Genomic DNA, 25,791 nt, shown 5'->3' on the forward strand with positions numbered 1-25,791 from the left:
AATATTTTTCTGTGTGGGATGAAGTTCAAGTCAATGCTCATTATGTTTTCAGCACCATTTTTTGAAAAGACTACTTTACTGCTGTTAAATTCCAGTGGCTATTTCATAAAACACCAATTGATCATTTATGAATCATCCATTTCTGGACTCTCTGTTCTATTTTAATGACCAATATGTTTTTATTTCTGCTATTATCACAGTGCCTTTATCTTTATAGCTTTATAATAAGTCATGAAATAGTGAGTACAAATTATCCAGTTTTGTGTTTATGTTTTGAAATTGCTTTGGCTATTCTAGATCCCTTGCATTTTCATATACGTTTCATATTCAGCCTGTCAATTTGTACCAAAAAGCCTTTTGTGATGTTGACTAGGATTTCCTTGAATTTATAGATCAATTTGAGGAAAATGCACATCTAAAACCTTTTGAATCTTTTAGCCGACAAACATGATCCACTTATTTATATTTCTAATGTCAGTAGTGTTTTGTTGTTTTCAATATAAAGGACTTGCGTATCTCTTATTATATTTATTTCTAAATATTTTGTATTTGTTAGTTTCAGTAGCATATTTTATTTTTTAAAGTTCATTTCTGGCTGTTGCAAATGCATATAAGTTGGATTTATATACTGATCTCACTTTCTATCTTGATTAATTTTACTTACTCTAGTAGTTTTCTTATTTTGTTATAATTTTTATGCAGATAATTAACATATATGAATAGAGTTTATAGACAAATAATTCTTTTCTAATCTTTATTTATTTTATTTATTGTTATACTAGATAAGAACCTCAGCTACATGGTAGAATAGAAGTGAAGTGATCATCCACCTTTTTTTGTTGTTGCTGCTGATCCTAAAGGGCGAGAAGGTAGTCTTTCATCAACATTAATTAGCTATAGTTTTTTTGTTGCTGCCGTTGTGAGGTAGTGAGCATAGTACCCAACTAGTAGTTTTTCAATCCACATCCTCCCCTCTCTCTCCCTCTTTAGTACTCCACAGTGTCTATTATTCCCATTTTTATGTCCATGTGTACTCCCTGCTTAGCTCCCATTTATAAGTGAGAACATGCAATATTTGGTTTTCCGTTCCTGCCTTAATTTGCTTAGGATAATGGCCTCCAGCTCCATCCATGTTGCTTCAGAGGACATGGTCTCATTCTTTTTTATGGCTTCATAATACTGCCTGGTGTATATGTACTATATTTTCTTTATTCAGTCCACAACTGATGGGAATCTAAGTTGATTCCACGTCCTTGCTATTGTAAATAGCGTGGCAATGAACATACAAGTGCACATGTCTTTTTGGTATAATGATCTTATTTCCCTTTGAGTATATACCCAGTAATGAAATTGTTGGGTTGAATGGTAGTTGTGTTTTAAGTTATTTGAGAAATCTCCAAACTGCTTTCCACAGTGGTTGAACTAATTTACATTCCCACCACCACTCTATAAGCATTCTCTTTTCTCCTCAGCTTTGCCAGTCTCTGTTGCTTTTTGGCTTTTTAATAATCATCATTCTGATTGGTGTGAGATAGTATCTCATTGTAGTTTTAATTTGCATTTCTCTGATAAACAGTGATGAGCATTATTTCATATGTTTGTTGGCTACTCGTATGTCTTCTTTTGATAAGTGACTATTCATGTCCTTTGCCCATTTTTAATGGAGTTTTTTGTTTTTTGCTTGTTATTTTAAGTTCCTTATAGATTCTGGATATTAGACCTTTGTCAGATGCATAGTTTGTGAATATTTTCTCCCATTTTGTAGATTCTCTGTTTACCCTGTTGACAGTTTCTTTTGCTGCATAGAACCTCTTTAGTTTAATTAGGTCCTACTTATCATTTTATGTTTTTGTTGCAATTGCGTTTAGGAACTTAACTAAATAATTTATTCAAGGTGGATGTTAAGAGGGGTATTTCCTGGGTTTTCTTCCAGGATTTTTGTAGTTTGAGGTCTTACACTGAAATCTTTAATCCATTTTGAGTTAATTTATACATGTTGAAAGGTAAGTGTCTAGTTTCATTGTTCTGCATATGGCTGGTCAGTGACTGAATTTACTGAATAGGGAGTTCACTTACTGAATAGAGAGTCCTTTCCCTCTTGTTTGTTTTTGTCCACCTTGTCAAATATCAGATGGTTATAAGTGTTCAGCTTTATTTCAGAATTTTCTATTCTCCTCCATTGGTCTGTGTCTGTTTTTGCACCAGTACCATGCAGTTTTGATTACTGTAGTCTTATAGTAGAGTTTGAAGTTGGGTAATGTAATGCCTCCAATTTTGTTCTTTTTGCTTAGGATTGCTTTAGCTATTTGGGCTCTTTTTTGGCTCCATATAAATTTTAAAATAGGCATTTTCTAATTCTGTGAAGAATGACATTGGTAGCTTAATAGGAGTAGCATTAACTCTGTAAATTGCTTTGGGCAGTATAGTCATTTTAACAATATTGATTCTTCCAATCCATGAGCATGAAATATTTTTTCATTTATTTCTGTCATCTCTGATTTCTTTCAGCAGTGCTTTGTAGTTCTTGTAGAGATTTTTCACCTCCCTGGTTAGCTGTATTCCCAGATATTTCCTTTTCTTTGTGGCTATTGTAAATGGGATTGTGTTCTTGATTTGACTCTCAGCCTGGGTATTATTGGTGTATAGAAATGCTATTAATTTTTGTATGTTAATTTTGTATCCTGAAAGCTTACTAAAATATTTTATCAGTTTTAGTAGCATTTTGACATAGTCTCTAGAATTTTCTAAGTATAGAATCATATCATCAGCAAAGAGAGATAATTTGATTTCTTCTTCTCTTATTCAGATGCCTTTACTTCTCTCTCTTGCCTGATTGCTCTGGCTAGGACTTCTGTCACTATGCTGAATAGAAGTGGTAAGAATGGGCATCCTTGTCTTGTTCCTAATTTTAGAGGAAACACTTTCAACTTTTTATCATTGAGTGTGATGTTAGCTATGCACTTGTGATAATTGGCCTTTATTGTGTTGAGGTACATTACTTCTTTATCTAATTTGTCTATAAGTTTTACCATGAAAGGATGTTGAATTTTGTCAAATGCTTTTTTTTGCACTGATTGAGATGATCATATGTTTCTTGTCCTTCATTCTGCTAACATACATTATGCATCAGATTGGCTGATTTTCATATGTTGCATGATTCTTATATCTCAAGGATAGATCCTACTTTATCATAGCGTATAATCCTCTTAATGTGCCATTGTATTTGGTTTCCTAGTGTTGAGGATTTTTTTCACCTATGCTCATAAAGTATATTGGCCTATATATATTTTTTTCTTGTAGTGTTCTTGTGCAGCCTTACTATCAGGGTATTGCTGACTTCATATAAAAAGAGTGTGAAAGTGTTCCCTCCTCTTTGATTTTTTTGAAATAATTTGTGAAAAATTGGAGTCAATTATTCCATAAATGTTTGGTAGAATTCACCCGTGAAGTGATCAGGTTTTTGGCCTTTTGCTGTTGTTGTTGGAAGTTTCTTGATGACTGATTTAATCTCCTTGTTTGTCATTTGTTTTTTTCGGGTGTTCTGTTTCTTCTTAATTCAGTCTTTGTAGGTTTGGACTTAATTTGTTTTTCTTTTTTTCAGTTCCCTGAGGCATTTGGTTGTTTACTCGAGAGCTTTCTTTTTTAAGGTAAATGCTTATAACTATAAATTTTCCTCTTAGAACTCCTTTTGCTGTATCTCATACATTTTAGTATATTGTGGTTTCATTTTCATTTGTCTCATTTTTTTAATTACCCTTTTAATTTCTTCTTTGATCCATTGGCTATACAGAAGCATGTTTTAAAATTTTCACATATATGTCAGTTTTCCAGTTGTTTATTTGTTATTTATATCTAGGTTAATTCTATAATAATCAGAAAAGATGCTCGTTATAATTTTATTCTTCTGGAATTCATTAAGACTTGTTTTGTGACCTGGAATGTGACATGTTGTGGACAATGCTCCATGCGTACTTGAGGCAAATGTGTATTTTGATGGTGTTGTGTAGAATGTTCTGTTTGTATCTGTTAGGTCCGTTGGTATATTGAGTTGTTGATGTCTGCTATTATCTTATTGAATAACTGCCTGGATAATCTCTTCATTATTGTGAGTACTAAAGTCTCTTACTATTACATTGCTGTATATTTCTCCCCTCAGATCAGTCAATGTTTGTTTTATGTTTTTAGTTGCTCTGATTTTGAATACATATGTAGATGTATCTACAAGTCAGAAAAATGGAATATAATGGATATGATAATCCACACCAAATAAGGAGGGGAAAGCATCTTGCATATATTGATTGGTACCTTTATGCAAATAACCGTTGTTGTCCCCTTCAGAGAAACCAATTACCCCAACGGCCCCCTTCTGGAGGACACAGTTGCATAAAGGAATCCTTTCCTCTAGATCTGCTACTTCCCTAGGCCACGGTATTTGTTCATTTAAGCATGGGCTACATAAATTTAGTCACAGCCTTTACTGCGGACTTATCCTCTGAAGATCACAATATAGACTCCAATGTGGATAAGGCCCCATGTGTCTCTCCCCATCTCTAGAATGTGCTTCACAATGCACAAAGTACTCAGCCTCAAGCAGCTCACTATTGATCTTAAGAGAACATAGACAAGACTTTGGGAAAATAATGTCCTTCAAAAAAAGATATTTTATTTTTTGCCTTGTGAATGTCATAAAAGCAAAATGTAATATTTAAAAAAAAGGAAGACTATAAGAAGAAAATTTTATTCCAGAAAGCAAACTAATCTATAACTCAGTTATAAAAGCTCTTAATATGCTAGAATATATCTACTGAAAAATCATTTAAATGAATTACTGAAATTTACAAAATCACAGTTATTAACAACTTAATTGTTTTAAGCGGAAGTTGTTTGTTGCATTTCAGCTTTCATATTTCAATTAACATTCATTGGTCCTTCCTTGTTTTTCTTGGCCTTGATGACCTTTAAAGAGAGATAAGAAAGACATAATGAGACCCTCGATATTGAAATGAAGCTCTGCTTATAGTTCTCCTTTCACCTGCCATATCTTTTCTTCCCATTGGCTACATTATTCTCCTTATCCCCTATGAAAGCTCGTTAGTCACAAAGTTATGAAGATCTACCTTCAAAAAACTCATTTTCCCCCCATTAACTAATCTCTGTTTGTCTTTTTCCTTCCTGAATGGATTTTTGAAATAAACTTCTGTGGTATCCTGGTTAACAAACTACCCAATTTTTTTTAAAAGTTTCGATTTGTAACATTTGCAGAGTCTGGTGGCATACATATTTTCACATGGCTGATTTCAAACTACCACATGTTTAGCAAGCAGTGCATACAATTCCTGAATTTCCAACAATAAGCTCTCTTCAGTAAGGATATGAGTGAATCCAGCACACAACTTCTAATAGATATCTCTGCCCCAAGCCTAATTGCTCTGTAATGCAACTCCATAGATAAGACACCGGAATATTTTTTGCTAAAATATCAAAGTGATCAGGCATTCTTCTGCATAATTTTGTTTCAATTTTTCATGTATTTTCAACAATAAAGTTTCCATTAATTTACTTTTGAAAAAGCCACACTTCTATTTCTTTTTCATCTTTGGGCCTCAGTAGTCCCTTTTGTTTAATCTTTGGGTCCCACAGTCTTCTGCATCTACTGAATTTCAGTTGTACAGAACTCATTACGCTGTGTCACACTTTTGGAATTTTCATGTATCATTTCCTTTGCCTAAAAGTCCCTCCAATGCTTTACCTTCCTAAAAATAAAACTATCTACCACAGATCAGTTTATTATGATGTGCCAGGTTGTGAGATAATTAATATGTATACATTGTCTGAATGTTTAAACCATCCCAATGAAGTGGAGACTTCCATTATTTTAGAGGACCAATGAAACTGTTTCCCCAATATCAGCCAACTAGTGCTTCTTAAATCCAGGATTCAAATCAGATCTGTCTTACTCAAAGCCCTTGCTCTTGAGCCCTATGTTCCCTGCCCCTAGACACATCTTTAAATCAATTAACACTAGTATTGTATCCTTTCTAGAGCTGTATGAATGCCTTTACCTTAATATCCTTTTGAAAATCTTCCAGTTACAAATGCAAGGGCATTGTTTAGGTTCTCCTTCCACTCGCTGGACTCTCTGAGTAATACATGAGGAACCTGGTGTTCCCAAAGCCTAAGCAAAATTATTTGCCTCTTTAGCAAACTCATTCTCCTCTATCCAGTTCCCACCTTGATGAAGCTGTGACTTCCACACACCAGTTTCAGCTTGCGGTCAACCGTTCTCAGTTGAAGGCAGAAGAGTCGAAGTTTATCTCCTTTCTCACACTTGATATTGTGCCATTTTCCACTCCCCACTACATCCATGGATCCTGTATTATCCTGTATTTCATAGATTGTGTTCTTCTTGTGTACGCTTTTCTGCAAAAGAAGATTAACATCCTGTTTCTGAGAGGATTGTTAGTATCATATAGATGAGAAAGAGTCTCATGACAAAGTTAATGCAATATGCACGACAGGAATGACAGGTACAGATCATACATGTGGCTTGGCCTGCCATCTCACAGGGTCCATCTTTTATTATCCAGCATTTTTTTTTCCTGCTCAAGGTATTTTTCTTTCTGCAATTATACAACAATAAATATTTCCCTCTTTTTCTCCTGCTACCGCCTTCAGATCAGCTGAGAGTAAATAAAGCACCTAGATATAGAGGAATCAAAAATTCCTATAGAACTTCTTGGCTCATGGTCCTGTGGAAAAACAAATGTATGCTTTCTACAATTATTCATTCAGTAGATTATGAGGAATTTCACTTTATTATTATTTTAATTTTAAAAAATTTCAATAGCTTTTGGGGTACAAATGGTTTTGGGTTACATGGATTAATTATATGGTGGTGAATTCTGAGATTTTAGGGCAGCCATTACCCAAGTAGTGTACATTGTACCCAATATATAGTTTTGTATCCCTCACCTCCCTCCCAGCCTCCCCCTTCTGAGTCTTGAAAGTTTATTAGATCACTCTGTATGCCTTTGTGTACTCATAGCTTAGCTCCTCCTTACAAGTGAGAACATACAATATTTGGTTTTCCACTCCTGAGTTACTTCAGATTATGAGAAATTTTAAAGGAAAAATCTTCTATAACACAATCATTCATTCTTTCTCAGCCTTCCTCATTACTTATTCTTTTCCAATATCTTGTCCCCATTGACCTAACTCCCTCCATTCATACTCTGTAGTGTTTCACACACTTAAGCTATTACTCATCAATTCTGTAACTGCATTTATAAGCAAGATCTCTTAAAGAGAGTGTGAGAAAATGTGGAGGTAAATTTAAGGGGCTATATTGGAAGACATGTATATAGGGTTATAAAGCAGTCAATCATATAAAATGTTAGTTGAGTTCATAGAAATGTGTAATGTTTTAGAGTGGAGAAAGGGATGGAATGCATTATCCTAACTAGCATCTTGAATTTGGACATGGACATATCAATAAAACTCTGTGCCTTGGAATTATTTTTTTTTTGTAAATAATATGAAGAGATTGCCTTATCCTTTAAGTATCATGGAATTCAATATTTCTCAGTTGTTCAATGCTATCTTCATGAATAAATGAATAAATAAATAAGATAGAAGGGCAACTGATCTAAGCACAAATGTTTAGATTGTATGGATAGCTGTTGAACGTATTTGCATTTATGAGCATACCAGTCAATCCACTTATTACTCCAAAATTATGTCACAACCAGAATTCAACCTTGGTAGCACAATTCATTACTTAAAATAAATTTATCAAAACTCAAAGTAAAATTATCAGTGCTCATTGGGATGGAGCTGAAAGAGATGATGTTATTAGCTTGCTCCCATTGATTTGGACCCTGTATTGTCCTAGTTCATTGTGGCTGACAACAGATCATTACTGCCAATATTTCTTACTAACTTTTTTTCAAAGTCCCTACATTTATTTTGGCGTAAGAAAGTTAATAGGTCACTTAGTCCTATTTCCTATTTTGTGGGACAACTTCATCACTATCTCCAGTCAATATAAATTCTTGTGTTCCAATATTCAGACAGTAAGTCTGGCAAATTAAGACATTTAGTTCCAGGTAATGGTAGAGAAAATTAAAACAAAATTAAGGGTTTACCTTTTGTAACATAAACAACCCATACACCATTGTTCCAGATGCTTGCTTGTAAAGTTGACTGATCTTGGGAGTTTTATTTGCTATTTCGATAATTCTGTTTGGGACCTCAAAATTTTGATTAAAGTCAGACACAGATGATGCTTCCTTTATTTCCATTACTCCTTTACATTCAGAGTAATCAGATATGGTAATGACCTTCTTCCTTACGAATTTCTCTTTCAAGTTGATGTCGAAGACTTTCACATGGAAATATTGAGTCTTACTGGCCACTGTAGCGTGAAACATTGTGCTTTTCCCATTTTCTGGGGACTCGTATTTAAATGGCGCTGTTGCTTTCAGTACCACCACTGTCACTGGGTCGTTTTGGGGAACATTTCTTCTCGCATCCACCTGCCGTTGGGCCTGGGTTTCCTGATTCTGTGTTGGGCAGACACAAGAAAATAAACTTAAAACTTTGAGCAGGAGGCCGGGCGCGGTGGCTCACGCCTGTAATCCTAGCACTTTGGGAGGCCGAGGCGGGTGGATCACGAGGTCAGAAGATCGAGACCATCCTGGCTAACACGGTGAAACCCCCATCTCTACTAAAAATACAAAAAACTAGCGGGCGTGGTAGCGGGCGTCTGTAGTCCCAGCTACTCGGGAGGCTGAGGCAGCAGAATGGCATGAACCCGGGAGGCGGAGCTTGCAGTGAGACCAGATCGCACCACTGCACTCCAGCCTGGGCGATAGAGCGAGACTCCGTCTCAAAAACAAACAAACAAACAAACAACAACAACAAAAACTTTGAGCAGGAATACAAAGTCACTCTGCACGAGTGACTCTGCAGAGCTTTCGACCCAACAACTTTCACAGCTGGGGGCTAGGCTAGACAGGGATTGCTGAACAGAAAGGAAAGGCACATGAGCTGGTAAAGTTTAGCTACTGAAAGCCTAAGGTAGCAGACAACAGGCTTGGAAATTAAATCACCCTCATTGACTCAGAATAATCTTCCTGAAGCAAAGCATGATCTTCTGCATGAACAATCTAGAGTAGCAGATGATGAAAACATTGTTGTGAAGAAACTTTAAAGAAAGATTAGAATATAATAACAAATCCAAATATCTCCTCTACCTACTTAAATTATCAAAGACAATCAACAAAGTGAAAACAACTTGGACAGCATTAAAAATGAAGAACCATGCCCACCAGAAGCCTCAAACATCATTAGATGTTCTAATGATCAAACATTCATTAGAAATTCTAATGATCACTAGTGTACTCTGCCATTTTGAGGGCCAAACTCGTTTGTTTCTTCCCAAGAAACAGTGCTTTTACAAGTGGAAAGACTTGGCCTGGCTAGCATGTAAGTAGTCTCAGGTAGAGGATTTCTGGTTAGAGCTATGTCCTCGACTGTGTATACACAGCATTTCACAGTGGCTAAAATGCTAACAACAATGAAAAAAGGACAAGTTTGTTTATCTCGTATGTCCTCTCTCCACAGTGTCCTGGCCTATTTGAGTTGCAGCAGAATACTTTTCTGAAGAGAACGTTGGCAGATCTGTAATAGGAAGTGTGGGGAGCAAAGATGAGCCATGGGCTTGTATGTACTGGTACTAGGAGCCAGGCTACTTACCTGCACAGACCAGAAATGCTTAGTGGTCTGTCCTGGTGTTTTACACACAGTGATTACCTGTAGGTAATTGGACTTTACTTGCATGTGGCTTCTCACCAATGTAAACAAGTTATCATAATATGGAAAACAGTTTTCCCACAGAAAATCAGTAATATGAAGAGTTATGCATGAGAGTAACAATAGTAACAGTGGAATGCACTGTGACTGGGTTAAAAAAAAATGGAGAAGAGGACCAGGAAGAGTGTACCGGAGTAAACGAAGTGTTGGATGGAGTTGATGATGAGGTCTGGGGTAGTGGGGGATGATCCACGGCTGCAGATGTGCTGGCTTCTGAGGGACCTGGGGGCTTACTCTGCTCCTGGGACACCTTATTCCTTTTGGCTTCAGTCTTTTCTTTGTTTGGAGTTTTTCTTTTCTGAAAGTAGTTTAATTTTCCTGTTAATGGGGTTTAGTATCAAAAGAAGCAGAGCAAGTTTTCACTTTTTCATTACAACATACTAAGTTCTATTTATGTTGGATGGGATGTCCTTGGAAACCCCAGGGAATTACAATCTGTCACTTGAAGATATGGACAATAGATAATATTGGGCATAGATTGTTGCACTAAAAAGTAGATGGATGATTTCAACAGATGCATTAGTGTTATCACCACTGTGGTGTGATGAGAAGAGCACTGGACTTGGAATGAGAAAATCTAGATTTGTGTAAGGATGGGCAAGATGTATATCCAATATGATTATTACCCCATTTTTATAATGGAGATGATAATATATTTATGTCACAGAAATTTTTTATTACATTTTTACGATACCTAACTCTTTACTCATCACAAAGAAGATCCATAATTACTAATTTGGTAAATCTAAGCTGTGTTGAGATATTAGTAAAGAGCCACGTGCCATAGCAGAGTATCTTCTGTGAGGCTTCAGTCGTGCTCCTCTTTCTCAAGCTTACCTGAGCTACAGGAATCCTCCCTCTTGCTTCCGATGTCAGTTTGTTTCTTGCGGTGGGTGCAGGTGCCGCAAGACCCACTTCTTCCTGGTTTATTTTTTTCACTGGAGCTTTTTCTTGTGTTTTAATTTTCTTAGCAACTGACAAAAGAAAAGAAAAGGGCACAATAGGCCTAGAGTGGAATAGCTTATCTAAGACAGCTGAGGCAGTTTCAATATTACCTGCTGTCAGCTCCTGCATGAGAGTTCGGATTTGCCTGTTACCTCTACTGCATTAACCCAGCCTGGCTGCTAGGAGGCCAACAGCAGCATGGTAGGCATAGGCACTGTCTCATTCTCCTCAGTGCTTTACTCACTCCTCCCCTTTACAGTGAGAACATGCTTCCTTTCCTGTGAACTCCATGTGCCTCAATCAACCCTTTCTCAGTCTTGTTCTCCTACCATTTCTTTTAAATATCTAAGGCTTTCATGATGCTGACAGGCTGGTCATGTTCTGTGCAATATCTGTTCAAATGACAGAAATATGACCTGAAAGGAAATATGATCTGAATTGTAATGTGGCAAAGTGCTAATATTGGCTTTTGAATTAAAAAAAGAACAGTGATTTATTAAGTGGAAAAATTCTACACGTCTCTTAATAGAACTATTTGCTGCATAAATTGGTTAAATATAAATATTTCAAATAAAACACATTTTTTAAAGTAGCTTTTTTTTTTCATTTTCTGACATTTTTGATTTACTGAAACACTCACCCTCTCATAAATCCCTGTCTTTGGTTTTTTATCCTTACCTCAAATACATTCTTCTAAATATATCAATCTCTTTCATATGAAACAGAATGTTCTAAATTGCCAACTGGTCAGTCTCTGAGGTGCCAACATCCCCATGACTGCTGAGTTATAAATTGGAAAAGGGATGTACCAGCTATGACCAAGGTGGGGTTCTACTGAAGACTGGGGAGACTCAAGGCAGAGTAGCTATGTGCAAGGTTTTCTCTATTACCTTTTGACTTCTCTTTTCGAAGATTGTTAACAAGGTTTTTAAGTGATGGCATATCTTTGGCAAGTTCTATTAGTTTGTCTAGACAGGCAACGCCTTGGAACTTTTTTTCCATCAAATCTGTAATCTTAATTCTGTTGTATTCCTCTTGCATTTTTGTAGTTAGTCCTAAATCATAGGCCAGTAAGGACTTAATTGTTGTAAAATGATAATCATCCATGAGCTCAAATCCTTTCAGCAAAAGAATTTTCTTGTATTCATTCACCATTTCTGAAGTTATAGCTTGGCCTATAAAGTAAAAATGACACACAACATTACACATTTATGCAGACAATTTTAAAAAATGAGATATGCTTTTGTGAGTGAGTGTCCCAGGCCAAAATGTTGTCCTTGGATGCGTATAAGAAAAAGGGACTAAGTTACCAGATATGTCACTGTGAACAATGGATCAAGACTTGCTTTATTAGGAGGTTCAGTGAAGTTCTTCCCTTTTAATGTTGATAAGTTGGGACAGAGGTGTATGTGGTGAAATGATGTTTGGAAACAGGTAATTGTTGCAGTATTTATAGTATGGGTTTTGTGGTGTCAAAGTCCCTGGTTCCTCTTCTGATATTTTATTGGGGCCTGAGCCTATCCCTCAATGCCTACCTCTTGGTTCCTGATTCTTCCCTTATCCACTATGACCAAAGTGGCCTAAGTATAAATGGGCTGCAGCCACTCACCTTATGTGAATAACCTTCTGCCACAGCACTACAGTTCTGAGTTGTGGAATGGACTCTAGTCCTTCTTGGCTCTCCCTAATCAGCTCCCGTTAGCACTTTTTCTCCCTGGGGCTTAGAACTTGTTCTCTGTGTCCTATGCATCTATAACATTGTCATTTTGCCGTCCTCCTATCTGCTCTCTAGTGTGGAATTGCAGCATTTATTTTTTGCACATTTGTTTTTTACAGTCAATTATTTACCTCCAACTAGTCTTACTTTTACTAAAAGGTTTCTGTCAGACAACCAAGTAGGTTTCTTTACGGATAAAGACATGACTCTATTTTTCCTGAAATCCTTCAATGAGTTTTGATTTTTATTAGTATAGATTTCTACTCAGCATGACTTGAAAGGCCTTGCATAAACTGTATCTTTCTTTTTGTGTGTGTCTGTTACTTTTGAATTTCTTATACCTTATGCTCTAGAAATACACAATATGTCTTTCTTTTTCAGGTCTTCTTACTGCTAATTCCCTTCCTGCTATCTGGGAAAGCATTCCCAGTTTTCTTCCTCTGAATACTTCCTTAGAGTTTTTAATGCTTAATTGAGGCTTTATCTTCTGCGAGCTGTTGTGGTCCCACTCTCACTTATGTGTGCCTCTTTAACCCCTTGTGTACTACCTAAGGGCATTCAGTTCCTAATGTATATTCCAGTTTTCTGTTTAAATTTACGGGTATTCCTTTAGGTTGGTGACCATGTGTTTGTGCAACTTTTATATAATTAGAATGTCCAAATTCTTAGGGCTGTAAATTGTTCTCTTTTGGGAGAACATGAGTGTTCCTGTGTTTAAACCTATCAGATAAAGAGAAATTTCACATATGGGCACATATAGTAAAGCCAAAGAATATTAAAAGCAAAATGATAAAATCTTCCAGATATACTGAGTAGAACACCTACAAAGATTAAATAATCTGATTGAACAGTCTGCAGCAGGTTAAGAAAGTAATTTTTACATAGTACTGATCCATAATTATATGTCTGCAATTTTAAAACCTAAGAAGAAACTGAAGGATGAAAAGATTTGTGTGGTTTGGGGGCTTGGGAAGGGATGAGAGTTAGCAGGGAAGTGTGGTAGCAAAATCATCTTGCAAATTAGAAATATAATGTGAAGTAATACGTGGCTGATATGGTTTGGCTATGTCCCAACCCAAATCTCATCTTGAAATGTCATCTTGTGATAGTGAGCAAGTTCTCATGAGATCTATGGTTTTATAAACATCAGGCATTTCCCCTGCTAGCACTCATTCTCTCTCCTGCCACCCTGTGAAGAGGTGCCTTCCATCATGATTGTAAGTTTCCTTAGGACTCCCCAGCCGTGCGGAACTGTGAGTAAATCAAATCTCTTTTCTTTATAAATTACCCAGTCTCAGGTATTTCTTCATAGCAGCGTGAGAAGGAACTAATACAGTGGCTATTTTTAATCTTCCTTATTCATCTCACTTTAATGTGAATAGTGGCATGATTTGTTGAAGAACTCTTAATGCATTTGATATTAGGATGTTGATATTACCTCTACTGGGACACTTGCAGTGCCTACATACAATGTATGCATTAAGTAGTCTTTCTAAAATCCCCCCCTAAAAAAACGAATTAAAAATCAGAGTTGTCCCAGGGGTTTCAGGTGAAGTGCTGTGAATCAGTTTTCAAGCAAAAATATTTTTCAAACTAAAATTTTGTATCTGGTCAAAATGTTATTTGAATATTATGGTTTAAAAAATTGTTCTCTTACTTACTGAGAGTGACATTAGCAAGATTGCAGACAAGGACGTTCCAGACTTTCATTATACCATGGAAACACCAAATAAAGAACAATTTATGAACCAAACTAATGTTTTCAGCTGTTAAGAAATGGTTGCAACAAAGGAAATTCCAAACCAAGATTAAGCCACACTAAAAATAGTGGAAAACCTCCAGGTGTTTTTCTTTGTCCCTGTTTAACTTTCTCCCTTGAATGGTGTGACGTGATCAGGAGGAAATTTCCTAATTCCTCATTCTTCCTTTGGAATAGAAGGAAAAGTGTGGAACTGCTTTGCAACATTATAGCTTCTCTGTAGGTTCCTTGAGGGACTAGTAACTGCTTCACATGACTTGGAGCATTGATGGAAATGGTGGCATAGTTTAAATGTCAGATTTGAAGCTGCAAAATGTAGTGGTGGGTGCTCCAGCTTGTGAGAGCTTCATGGGATCTGCTACTCCCTGGGTGCCAGAAGGCAAGAGATTATGAATAGAGGAATACAGTAGAACATCTAAGGTCATGAAAAGAGGCAAGTGTGGCTCTTAGGGAAATTATGGCTTAAAAGCAGTGTGTATATGAGAGAATTACAAAAAATGCATACACATAAGCCCAGGCAAGACACACGTCCAGATAGGCCTCAGAGAACGTTTATATTTCATACTTAGCTGAAGAGCAAAAGTCCTCCCCTGAGTGGTGCCAGTTAACAATGGTTGAGAGGGGGCTGTTTTTACAAATGTCCAGTTTTCAACAAAAGGTATACAAAGAAACAGGTAAACATGGTCAATTTTAAAGAAAAAAATGCATCTTCACTAACTTTCTCTAAAGAAACACAGCTCTCAGACTTTCTTGTCAAAGACTAAAACAGCACTCTTAAATATGATCAATGAGTTAAAGGAAAATAGGTAGAGACAACTAAATAAAATCAGGAAAATGATTAATAAAAAATGAGAATAGACAAAAAATAGAAATTACCAGAAAAATTTCCATAAATTCTGAAGCTGAAAAACACATTGACTGCATTGTAAAATCCACTAGAGGGGTTCCTCAGCCCACACCAATAGGCAGAAGAATCAGTTAGCTTTTAGACAGGTCATGTGTAATTATCAAGGCTGAAGACAACTTTTTTAAAAGATATAAAGGAAAGTGAACAGAACTTATAAAGGACTTACAGTACATCATCAAGTGGGACAATATATGCATTATGTAAGTCTGAAAATGTGATGGAAAAGAGAAAGGAATAACAAAATTATTTGAGTAAATAAGGACTGAAAACTTTCCAAATTTGAGAAAAGACTAAATGTACAGATATAAGAAACCAAACAAGCTGCAACTATGATAAACTCAAAGAAACTTACACTATGACACATTATTATCAAATTACCAACACTCAAAGACAAAAAGAAAATCATTTAAAAAGCAGCAAGAAAAAGGCAACTCATTATATCCAAGAAATCTTCAATAGGATTATGAGCACATTTTTCAGCAAATACTTTGTAGACCAGAAGGTAGTGGGACAATACATTTCAAGTGTTTAAAGAAAAGTCTGTCCATCAAAAATGCTATATCTGGGAAATCTGCTATTCATAAATGAGAGAAATTAAGACATTCCCAGATAAACATAAGCTGAAGGATTTCATTACCACTATATCTACCCTAAAAGAAATACTAAAGAGTTTTCTTCAAGCTGAAACACAAGGATGCTAGATGGTAACTCAAACTTATACAAAAATACAAGTTCTTGATGAAAGGTAAATATATACATAAACATGAAACATGACTTTTGCTATTTTGATTTGTAATCATTTTTTATTATTTTATAGGATTTAAAATGTGAAAGCAAAACAATTTATAAATCAATGTTAATTGGTACATATTATATAAATGCAATTTGTAATATTAACATAAAATATGTGTTGGGGAGCTGTAAAGGAGTAAACATCTTGCATATGATTGAAGTTAAGTTGTTATTAGTTAAAAATAGATTGCTACAACTTTAGAATATCATATGCAACCTGATGATGACCACAGGGATATCTGTAGGATGTACACAAAGGAATAGAAGAACATAAAAATGTTTCACTACAGAAAAAAATCAACAAAAAGAAGTCACTAAGAGACAAAAACCTATTAAGACATACAGAAAACAAATAAAAAATGGCAACAATAAGTTCTAAGTTCTTCCTTATCAATAATTAGTTCAAATGTAAATGGTTTAAATTTACTAATCAAAAGGCATATTAAAATTATATATACATATATATCACAATGAATTTAAAAACGGGATCCAAGTATATGTTGCATACAAGAGGCTCATTTTACAGATGTAAGGACAAAGATAGAAAGTGAAGGAATAAAAGATATATTCCATTGAAATATTAAATAAGAGAGCAGAGTTTGCTATACTAGGATCAGATAAAATAAAAATAACAGTCAAAAAGTGTTATAAGAGACAAAGAATATTACATAGTGTTAAAAAGGCCAGTTCACCTAGAAGATATGACAATTAGAAACATACATGCACAAAACATCAGGGCTCCTAATATATGAAACATTTACAGAATTGAAGGGAGAAATAGACAACTCTAAGGTAATAGTAAGAGACTTTAATGTTCCACTTTCAATAATAGGTAGAACAATCTGACAGAAGAAAATTAGGAAAAAATAAATATTGAAAAACATTATAGACCACTTATAGACCAATTATATCTAACAGATATATCCAAAACAGTAAAGCCAACAACAGTAGAATACACATTTTTCACACGAACATATGGAACATTGTCCCAACATATACCACAAATTAGGATGCCAAACAAGTGTTAATAAATGTTAAACATTTGAAATCATACAGAGTATATTTTTTATCATAATGGAATAAAAGTAGAAATCAACAGAAAGAAAACTAGAAAATTCATGACCCTGTGAAAATAAACAACACAAACAATGAAACATGTACAAAGAATCACAAGTCAAATTTAAATCCATATTTAGAGAAATTATATAGAAACACAACACATCATTTCATTAAATGCAAAGAATATGGTGATGAGGGTAATTTACAGATTTAAACAACTACATTTACAAAGAAGACTCTCAAATCAATAATCTGACTTTACACCATAAGGAACTTAAAAAAGTAGAACAAACTAAACCCAAAGCCATCAAAAGGAAGGAAAAAATAAAAATTAGAGGTAAAATTGAGATTAGAAAAATAATAAAGAAAATCAATAAAAAAAGAGTTGGTTTTCTGAAAATGTGAATAATACTGACAGAACTTTAACTGAATTGACACAGAAGAAAAAGAAGGAGACTCAAATAATAAAATCAGAAACTAAAAAGAGAACATTACAACAGATTTCACAGAAATAAAGAGAATACTTTGAACAATTATACATCAATAAGTGGGATAACCTAAATGAAATGGATAAATGGATAAATTATTAGAAACATACAACCTGCAAATTTTGAATCATAAAGAAATAGAAAATCCGAACAGTCATTATGACTTGTCAGGAGACTGAATCAGAAGTCACAAACCTTTCAATAAAGAAAAGTCCAGACTAAGTGGTTTTACTGGTATATTCTACCAAATATATAAAGAAGAATTAAGACCAAAATTCCTCAAAGTCTTTCAAAATTTGAAAAGGAGGGAACACTTCCAAACTCATTGTATGACTCAGCATTACTCCAATGCAAAGCCAGAGGCACTAGAAAAATAAAATTTTCTCAACAATATCCCTTATGCATGTCAATGCATTTTTTTTTTTACAAAATGCTAGCGAACATAATTATATAGCACGTTAAATTTATTTATGCATCATGACCATTTAAGGTTTATCCCTGGAATGCAATGATGGCTCACCATACAACAATCAATTAACACTCTTAATGGTAAAAGACTGAAAACATTTCTCTTATTCCTGAAAGATGAGGAAAAATACACAGATGCTCATTTTTCACTTGTAAAAATCAATTAAGATAATACACCACATTACGAGAATGAAAGACCAAAAAAAATGATCATCTTAATTGATGCAAAAAATAAATAAAGCATTTGACAAAATTAAATAGCCTTTCATGTTAGAAACACTCAGTAAACGAAGAATAGGAGAAAATTACTTCAACATAGTAAAGTCTACATACGAAAACACCATAGCTAACATTATTCCCAATGGTAAGAGACTGAAAACATTTCTCTTGCTCCTGAAACATCAGGAAAAAGACAAGGATGATTTTTTTGTTCACTTCTGTTTGAGATAGTACTGAGAGTTTAACACCCACCCCCCCACCAAAAATAGGCAATAAACAGAAAATATAAAATATCCAAATAAGAAAGAAAAAAGGTAAATTCTCTCTCTTTACTGGTGATATGATCTTATATGTGGAAAGTCCCAAAGATTCTATGTAAATACTTAGAATTGATAAACAAATCCAGCAAAGTTACAGGAATCAAAGGCAACACATACAAATCAGTTGTGTTTTTATACGCTAACAACGAACAAAAAGGAAATTAAGGAAACAGTTCTTTTTCTGTATACAATAGCTTAAAGTAGTAAAATACTTAGGAATAAACTTAATCAAGGTGGTAAATTATACAACACTTTGAAGGAATTAAAGAAGGCACAAATGTACATGGGAAGGCATCTGTGTCCAGGGGTTAGAAGACTTGATACTGTTAAGGTGTCAATACCCAAGGAACTGCATATGCAATGCAATTTGCAATGTAATCTGTAATGCAAAATCCCAGAAGTGTTTTTTACACGAACACAAAAATTTGTCTTAAAATTCATGTAGAATTTAAAGATACTTTAAATAGCCTTTTTTAATCTTGAAAAAGAAGAACATGGAGGTTTCAGACTTCCTGCTTTCAAAACTTGTTATAAAGACACAATAATCAAAACAGTGTGGTATTGGCATAAAGACAGACATAAAGAACAATGGAATATGATAGATAGCATAGAAATAAACCCTGAGAAATATGGCTTATTGATTTTTGACATGGATGTCAAGGCCGTTTAATCAGAAAGAACAGTCTTTTCAAAAATGCTGTTGGGCAATTGTGACATCTGTATACAAAAAGTTGAACCCTTACCTACATCATATACAAAATGTAACTCAAAGTATATCAAATATCTAAATGTAGGAATTAAAACTATGAAACTCTCAGAATAAAACAAAAGGGAAAGGCTCCATGACATTGGATTTGGCAATGGATTTCTTGGACATGACACCGATGGCACAGGCAACAACAACAACAATAAAATAGATAAATTAGACTACAACAACATTTAATTTTTATATACATCAAAGACACAATTAACAGAGTAAAAAAGGGAACCTAGAGAATGAGAGAAAATATTCACACTTTATATATTTGATGAGTGCTTTATATCCAGAATATACAGCCAACTCCTACAAATCAACTCCAACAACAGAATCCAAACAGTGTGATTAAAAATTGATAAAGGACTTGAATAGACATTTCTTCAAAGGTGCTATACAAATGGCCAATAAGCACATATGAGTATGCTCAACAGCAATAATCTTTAGAAAAATACAAATCAAACCCATAAAAACCACAATGAGATATAATAATTAAAAACATACATGCACAAAACATCGGAGCTCCTAGGATGATGTTTTTTGGTACTGTCAAAAAAATAACTACAGAAAATAACCAGTGTTGGTGAGGATGAGTAAAAAAGGGAAACCTTGTACATCATTGGTAGGAATGTAAAATGGTTCAGATGCTATGAAAAAAATATGATTCTTACGCTTAAAATTAAAAATAAAATTACCATATGATTCAGTAATTTCTCTACTAGATATATTCCCAAAATAAGTGAAAGTGTGATCTCAAATAAATGCATGTACATATATGTTCATTGCAGCATTAATCACAACAGAAAAATGTGAAAGTACTACAAGTGTCCTTCAATGGATGAATGAATAAAAAGAAATATGGTTTCTTATGTATTTTATGGTAAATACATGAAATGGAATATTATTCTACCCTAGGAAGAAAGAATATTCTGACACATGATACAATACAACATGAATGAACTTTGAGAACATGAAATGAAAAAAGCCAGTCACAAAAAGCACACGCATACTGTATGATTAAACATATATGAAGAGTTAGAGTTTTTAAATTTATGGGGAAGGAAGGTAGAATGATGTTTGCCAAGCTCTGGAGGAAAGGGGAATGGTGAAATTGTTGGTTAACGGTTAGAGTTTTAGTTTTGCAAGATGCAAAGGCGTTCTGGAGGTTGGTTGCACAACAATATGAATGTATTTAATACTACTGAACTGTACACTTGAAGCTGATTAAGATGACACATTTTATGTTACATGTTTCTTAACACAATTAAAAGAAAACTATTATTATATTCAAAGCTTTCAGAAGCTTGGCAGTGAAAATATCCATACCCACAGCTCTTTGTGAAGAACTACTCATTATGAAAAGAAATAAATCTAAGAAATGTTGGAGGCCAAAAGGGAAGAAAGATCAAGCAAATACTTTAATTAGTGTTTTTACTATCTTAAAAATAAGTAAAGCCAGAGTCAAATAAAAGAAAACAGGAACTATGTGAACATACTCTTAACAGGTGAAGTTGTATGTTTGGGGGACCAGAAGATGTGAGAGTTTGCTAAGGGGCTTGTCTTTAAGGAGAATATAGATTTTTTAAAAATAAGAAACTTGACAAGAAAGGAGAAGAAGAAAGCACAGAATAAGTGCTATAAATTGAAAGAAAGTAAGATGGCAAAACCAAGTTAAAATATATACCTTTATAGAATTTGCATATCTGGACTAAACTCATCAACTAGGAGGAAAAATTTTCAATTTGGATTAAAAATAAATCCAGTCATATGTTGTTGACAAAGTACAAATAAAGCATAAGTTCACTTAAGTTTGAGAAAGAGCTGGAAAAGTTATATTCTTCAAACTCTAACTTAAAGAAAGACTTTTTAGGAAAAATAATGTAGCTTAAAATAGGCTTTAGTCAATAAGTATCAGTACATAGTTTCACTACATAATGGTAAAGTATGCAACCTGGAAAAAGATATAATAATTTAAATTATATTATAAATATAATCTGTTATTACTTTATAAAGTAGCATATAGAAGTTTTTTCTTCTCTCTAAACACACACATAACATATATACTTAGATATACATATTGTATGTAAAAATATATGGTAGAAATCAAAAGAACTACAATGAGAAATTAACAAAATCACTATTAGAGTTGGAGATTTCACCACATCTCTCAGTTACTGAAAGAACAAGGTAAAAAATAGCCTAGATTTAGATTTAGATTTTTCAAACATAATTAACAAGCTTACTTAAGAAACTTTATCTTACTTAAATAGAATTTGGAATCCAACGTTTATAAACTTTTCTCAAGTACTCATGAAGTAATTAGAAAACATTCATATGTACAAAGCCATAAAAAAGTCAAAATGTGTCCCAAAGTAGGAAATATATAATTGATTCTCCCTGTCTTTTCATTATACCTTGCCACAAAAAATGTTATCTATGACTGAGTAAAGCATAGACCATTTGAAAAAGAGAATTATTTCTTCTTACACTTGTTGTAAAATGAAGCATAAAATGAAACTGATTCATGAAAATGTAAAGATTATTTTTGAGTAAATGCTTGTAAATTTGAGAAATTAATGTGTGCACATGTCTATGCTTTTTAAAATAGAGATAAAATCATATAATAGAGATTTATGTCCTGGTTTATTTTTTACTAAATATTACTTCATAATAATTTTCTTATGTGACTGTCTTGTCTTTTAACTTAGGCCCAAACCCAGTCACCAAGTTTCCTAGTCATCCTCCAGCCAAGAAAACCAAGTATCTCCTCTAAATATCAATTTATGCCAAAAGACACCCAAGAATTAATTTTTAAAACTTGCTGTAGACAAAATACATTTTTTTTGGTTTATACCCCAATTGTGGTAGAATAAAAGATATCCATTTGCTACCTAGACAGTTAAAGCATTCAGTTCTCAGTTTTCTGAATATGATTGATAACAACACTTCTGGTCTCAGGCAATTATTCTCTACTGAGATGGTGTGGTTACCAACTAGATACCTAGATCTTTCTCTAAAGAACTTCCCAGAAATCTCACCTTAATGGATGCTTCTTCCACAATAGTCTTCAGAAATCCTGGAGTCACTGTCTTGTTTAGGACAGAATCACTGTCCGTAAAGCTTTGGAGAGATTAAACTGCAGACTATTTTAATCTTGTAAAGGGCTGAGAAATGAAAGCTAACAAGGAAAAATGGCACTTGTTAGAGCCACTCTCAATCTTGATTGTAGATGGCCTTCTTACACTGTCCTAATTCCTAACTAGAAAGAAGTTATGTAATCATGAAACAATTTTGAAGCCACACCTATCAGCCTTTGTAGCTTTCTATTTCAGATGTCAGAGAAAGTGGTCAGTTCCTCTTTGTAGTAAGTAATCTCAGTCACAAGGAGAAATGACAGTAAATGGTGCTTCTTCTTTGCTTTTTTGACTTACAAATACTTGCTGAAAGGAGTTTCAAACTCAGAACTTTCTTATAAAGCTAACTTACATATAGGTCATTAGAAACCGGTAGCCGCTTGAATAAGGATCTTAATATAAATTGGGAAAGGCAAAACACCAAGGTTTCTCCGTCCTTTCCTGTTCACAGAGTGGCAGGAGCAGGAGATCTTGGTAGAGATGTTTATTGCTACCAGAACTTGACTTCATCTCTTGGATAGGGGTGGGTCTACTATGAAATTGTTTTTGTTTAAATAGTACCTACATATTCACTCAGTTATTAATAACTGATACACCTGGAGCTTGACAGAGGCAGAAAGTCATTATGAATATGTAAATCCTTACTCAAATAATTTGAAAGAGTTTCATACTAGTTGCTCTCTTGAGTATAATAACTGAGCTGCCTTACCTTGATTATTAAATTCATGATTACTCATGCTTTTTGCATTATTTATGGATAGTTGGTTCATATCATGACCGAAACCTTGAAAATTCTGGAACAGCACTGAAACTCTGGAATGATAGGGGGCCTGATAAACCCTTTGTACTGCAATTTATTTTTCCTGTGAAGAACAGTGGGTGCACTACAAAGTATCATAACTCTGAATTGTCAAATGAATGGTATCATTTAGCAGACAGTGCTGTGGTTACCAACTAGCTGATCTGTAAGCAAAATGTGGTCATGACTGGAAAAGGATCCCAAAACAGCTAATAGGGGAAAATGATCCAAGGCCATCTACAGAGAATAATAAAGCTGATTGTCTTAATCCAAACCAGCAGCATAGAGAGAGTTAAAGTTTGAATTTGGAAACTGTCTAAACCCCACTAAAGCAGGGTAAATCAGAAAAAAACCAAGAGGATCTAGAATGACAGCCACTAACACATGTGGGTGTTCATTGTTTCAGTTTCTCTCTTATGCTGATGCTTCAAGCAGGTCTTAAGGTAAAGGGTAAAGAGGAACACAAGGAAACCTCATCAGGTGCCCCACTTCAGTGTTTGGGAACCAAAAGAGTTCATGACAGGAGTTACCATGTTTCAGGACAGCTTTCTGCCCTGATATGGTTTGGCTCTGTGTTCCCACCCAAATCCCATCTTGTAGCTCCCATAATTCCCACGTGTTGTGGAAGGGACCTGGTGGAAGATGAATGAATTATGGGGGCAGATCTTTCCCGTGCTGTTCTCATGATAGTAAATGGGTCTCATGAGATCCGATAGTTTTAAAATAGTTTTTAAAAAATGGGAGTTGCCCTGAGCAAGCTCTCTCTTTGCCTGCTGCCATCCACGTAAGATGTGACTTGCTCCTCCTTGCCTCCCACCAGGATTGTGAGGCTTCCCCAGCCATGTGGAACATTAAGTCCAATAAGCTTCTTCCTTTGTAAAATGCCCAGTCTTGGGTATGTCTTTATCAACAGCATGAAAACAGACTAATAAAGTAAATTGGTACCAGGAGTAGGGCATTGCTGAAAAGATACCAGAAAATGTGGAAGCAACTTTAAAACTGGGTAACAGGTAACAGGTAACAGTTTGGAAGGCTCAGAAGAAGCCAAGAAAATGTGGGAATGTTTGGAACTTCCTAGAGACTTGTTGAATGGCTTTGACAAAAATGCTGATAGTGACAGAAACAATAAGATCCAGGCTGTGGTGGTCTCAGATGGAGATGAGGGACTTGTTGGGAACTGGAGCAAAGGTGACTCTTGTTATGTTTTAGCAAAGAGACTGGCAGCATTTTGCCCCTGATCTAGAGATGTGTGTCTTAGAGCTTGAGAGAGATGATTTAGGGTATCTGATGGAAGAAATTTCTAAGCAGGAAAGCATTCAAGATGTGACTTGAGTGCTGTTAAAGGCATTCAGTTTTAAAAGGGAAACAGAGCATAAAAATTTGGAAAATTTGCAGCCTAATAATGCAATAGAAAAGAAAATCCCATTTTCTGAGGAGAAATTCATGCCAGCTGCAGAAATTTGCATAAGTAAGGAGGAGCTAAATGTTAATCATGAAGACAATGGGGAAAATATCTCCAGGGCATGTCAGGGACGTGTGTAGCAGCCCGTCCCATCACAGGTCTTGAGGTGTAAGAGGAAAAAGTGGTTTCACGGGCCAGGCCCAGGGTCCCTGTGCTGTGTGCAGCCTAGTGACTTAGTGCCCTACATCCCAGCCACTTCAGCAGTGGCTGAAGGGGGCTACTGTAGAGCTTGCACCATGGCTTCAGAGAGTGCAAACCTCAAGCCTCGGCAGCTTCCACATGCTGTTGAGCCTGAGAGTGCAGAGAAGTCAAGAATTGAGGTTTGGGAACCTCTGCCTAGATTTCAGAAGATGTATGGAAACTACTGGATACCCAGGCAGAAGTTTGCTGTAGAGGCGGAGTCCTAATGGAGAACCTCTGCTAGGGCAGTGCAGAAGGGAAACGTGGGGTTGGAGCCCCTACACAGAGTCCCTGCCAGGGCACCACATAATGGAGTTATGAGAAGAGGGCCATCATCCTCCAGATCCCACAATGGTACATACACTGATAGCTTGCACCATGCAACTGGAAAAGCCACAGACACTCAATGCCGGCCTGTGAAGGCGGTCAGGAGGGAGGCTGTTCCCTGCAAAACCACAGGGGTGGAGCTGCCCAAGACTATGGGAACCTACCTCTTGCATCAATATGACCTGGATGTGAGAGAGAGTCAAAGGAGATCATTTTGAAGCTTTTAAGATTTGACTGCCCCACTGGATTTTGGACTTGCATGGGGCCTGTAGCTCCTTTGTTTTGGCCAATTTCTCCCACTTGAGATGGCTATATTTTCCCAGTGCCTGTATCCCCGTTGTATATAGGAAGTAACTAACTTGCTTTTGATTTTACAGGCTCATAGGTGGAAGGGACTTGCCTTGTCTTGGATGAGACTTTGGACTATTGACTTCTGAGTTAATGACTTTGGGGGACTATTGGGAAGGCATGATGGGTTTTGAAATGTGAAGATATGAGATTTGGGAGGGGCCAGGGGTAGAATGATATGGTTTGGCTCTGTGTCCCCACCCAAATCTCATCTTATAGCTCCCACAATTCCCACATGTT

At 35.4% G+C, this 25,791-nt stretch overlaps 1 protein-coding gene across 2 annotated transcripts; it reads right to left on the reverse strand.

Annotated features, from left to right (window-relative positions):
• Nucleotides 1–4,641: 4,641 nt before the first annotated feature.
• On the reverse strand, nucleotides 4,642–22,569 carry MNDA (myeloid cell nuclear differentiation antigen). Of its 2 annotated transcripts, XM_525225.7 has the most exons (7): nucleotides 22,340–22,568; nucleotides 11,709–11,993; nucleotides 10,711–10,847; nucleotides 10,004–10,171; nucleotides 8,145–8,561; nucleotides 6,232–6,420; nucleotides 4,642–4,956 (listed from the first exon to the last, which is right to left on the reverse strand). In XM_525225.7, exons 2-7 carry the CDS (start codon nucleotides 11,971–11,973, stop codon nucleotides 4,909–4,911), a joined length of 1,224 nt encoding a protein of 407 aa, XP_525225.4. In that variant the 5' UTR covers nucleotides 11,974–11,993; nucleotides 22,340–22,568; the 3' UTR covers nucleotides 4,642–4,908. The 2 variants fall into 2 exon arrangements, with proteins under 2 accessions (XP_525225.4, XP_009433461.3); XM_009435186.4 differs by lacking the exon at nucleotides 10,004–10,171 and having other exon boundaries at nucleotides 22,340–22,569.
• Nucleotides 22,570–25,791: the final 3,222 nt, after the last annotated feature.

The sequence above is a fragment of the Pan troglodytes genome, chromosome 1, assembly GCF_028858775.2.
Source record: "Pan troglodytes isolate AG18354 chromosome 1, NHGRI_mPanTro3-v2.0_pri, whole genome shotgun sequence".
In the NCBI taxonomy this organism is placed as follows: Eukaryota; Metazoa; Chordata; class Mammalia; order Primates; family Hominidae; genus Pan; species Pan troglodytes.

Excerpts from the sequence above, each read along its gene's own strand:
- MNDA (XM_525225.7), bottom strand. The coding sequence starts at position 11,973 with ATGGTGAATGAATACAAGAAAATTCTTTTGCTGAAAGGATTTGAGCTC. Across the intron at positions 6,421-8,144 it reads GGTTGTTTATGTTACAAAAG|AAAAGCGTACACAAGAAGAA; the intron begins GTAAACCCTTAA and ends CTTCTTTTGCAG. Across the intron at positions 4,957-6,231 it reads GAAGTCACAGCTTCATCAAG|GTCATCAAGGCCAAGAAAAA; the intron begins GTGGGAACTGGA and ends CTCTCTTTAAAG.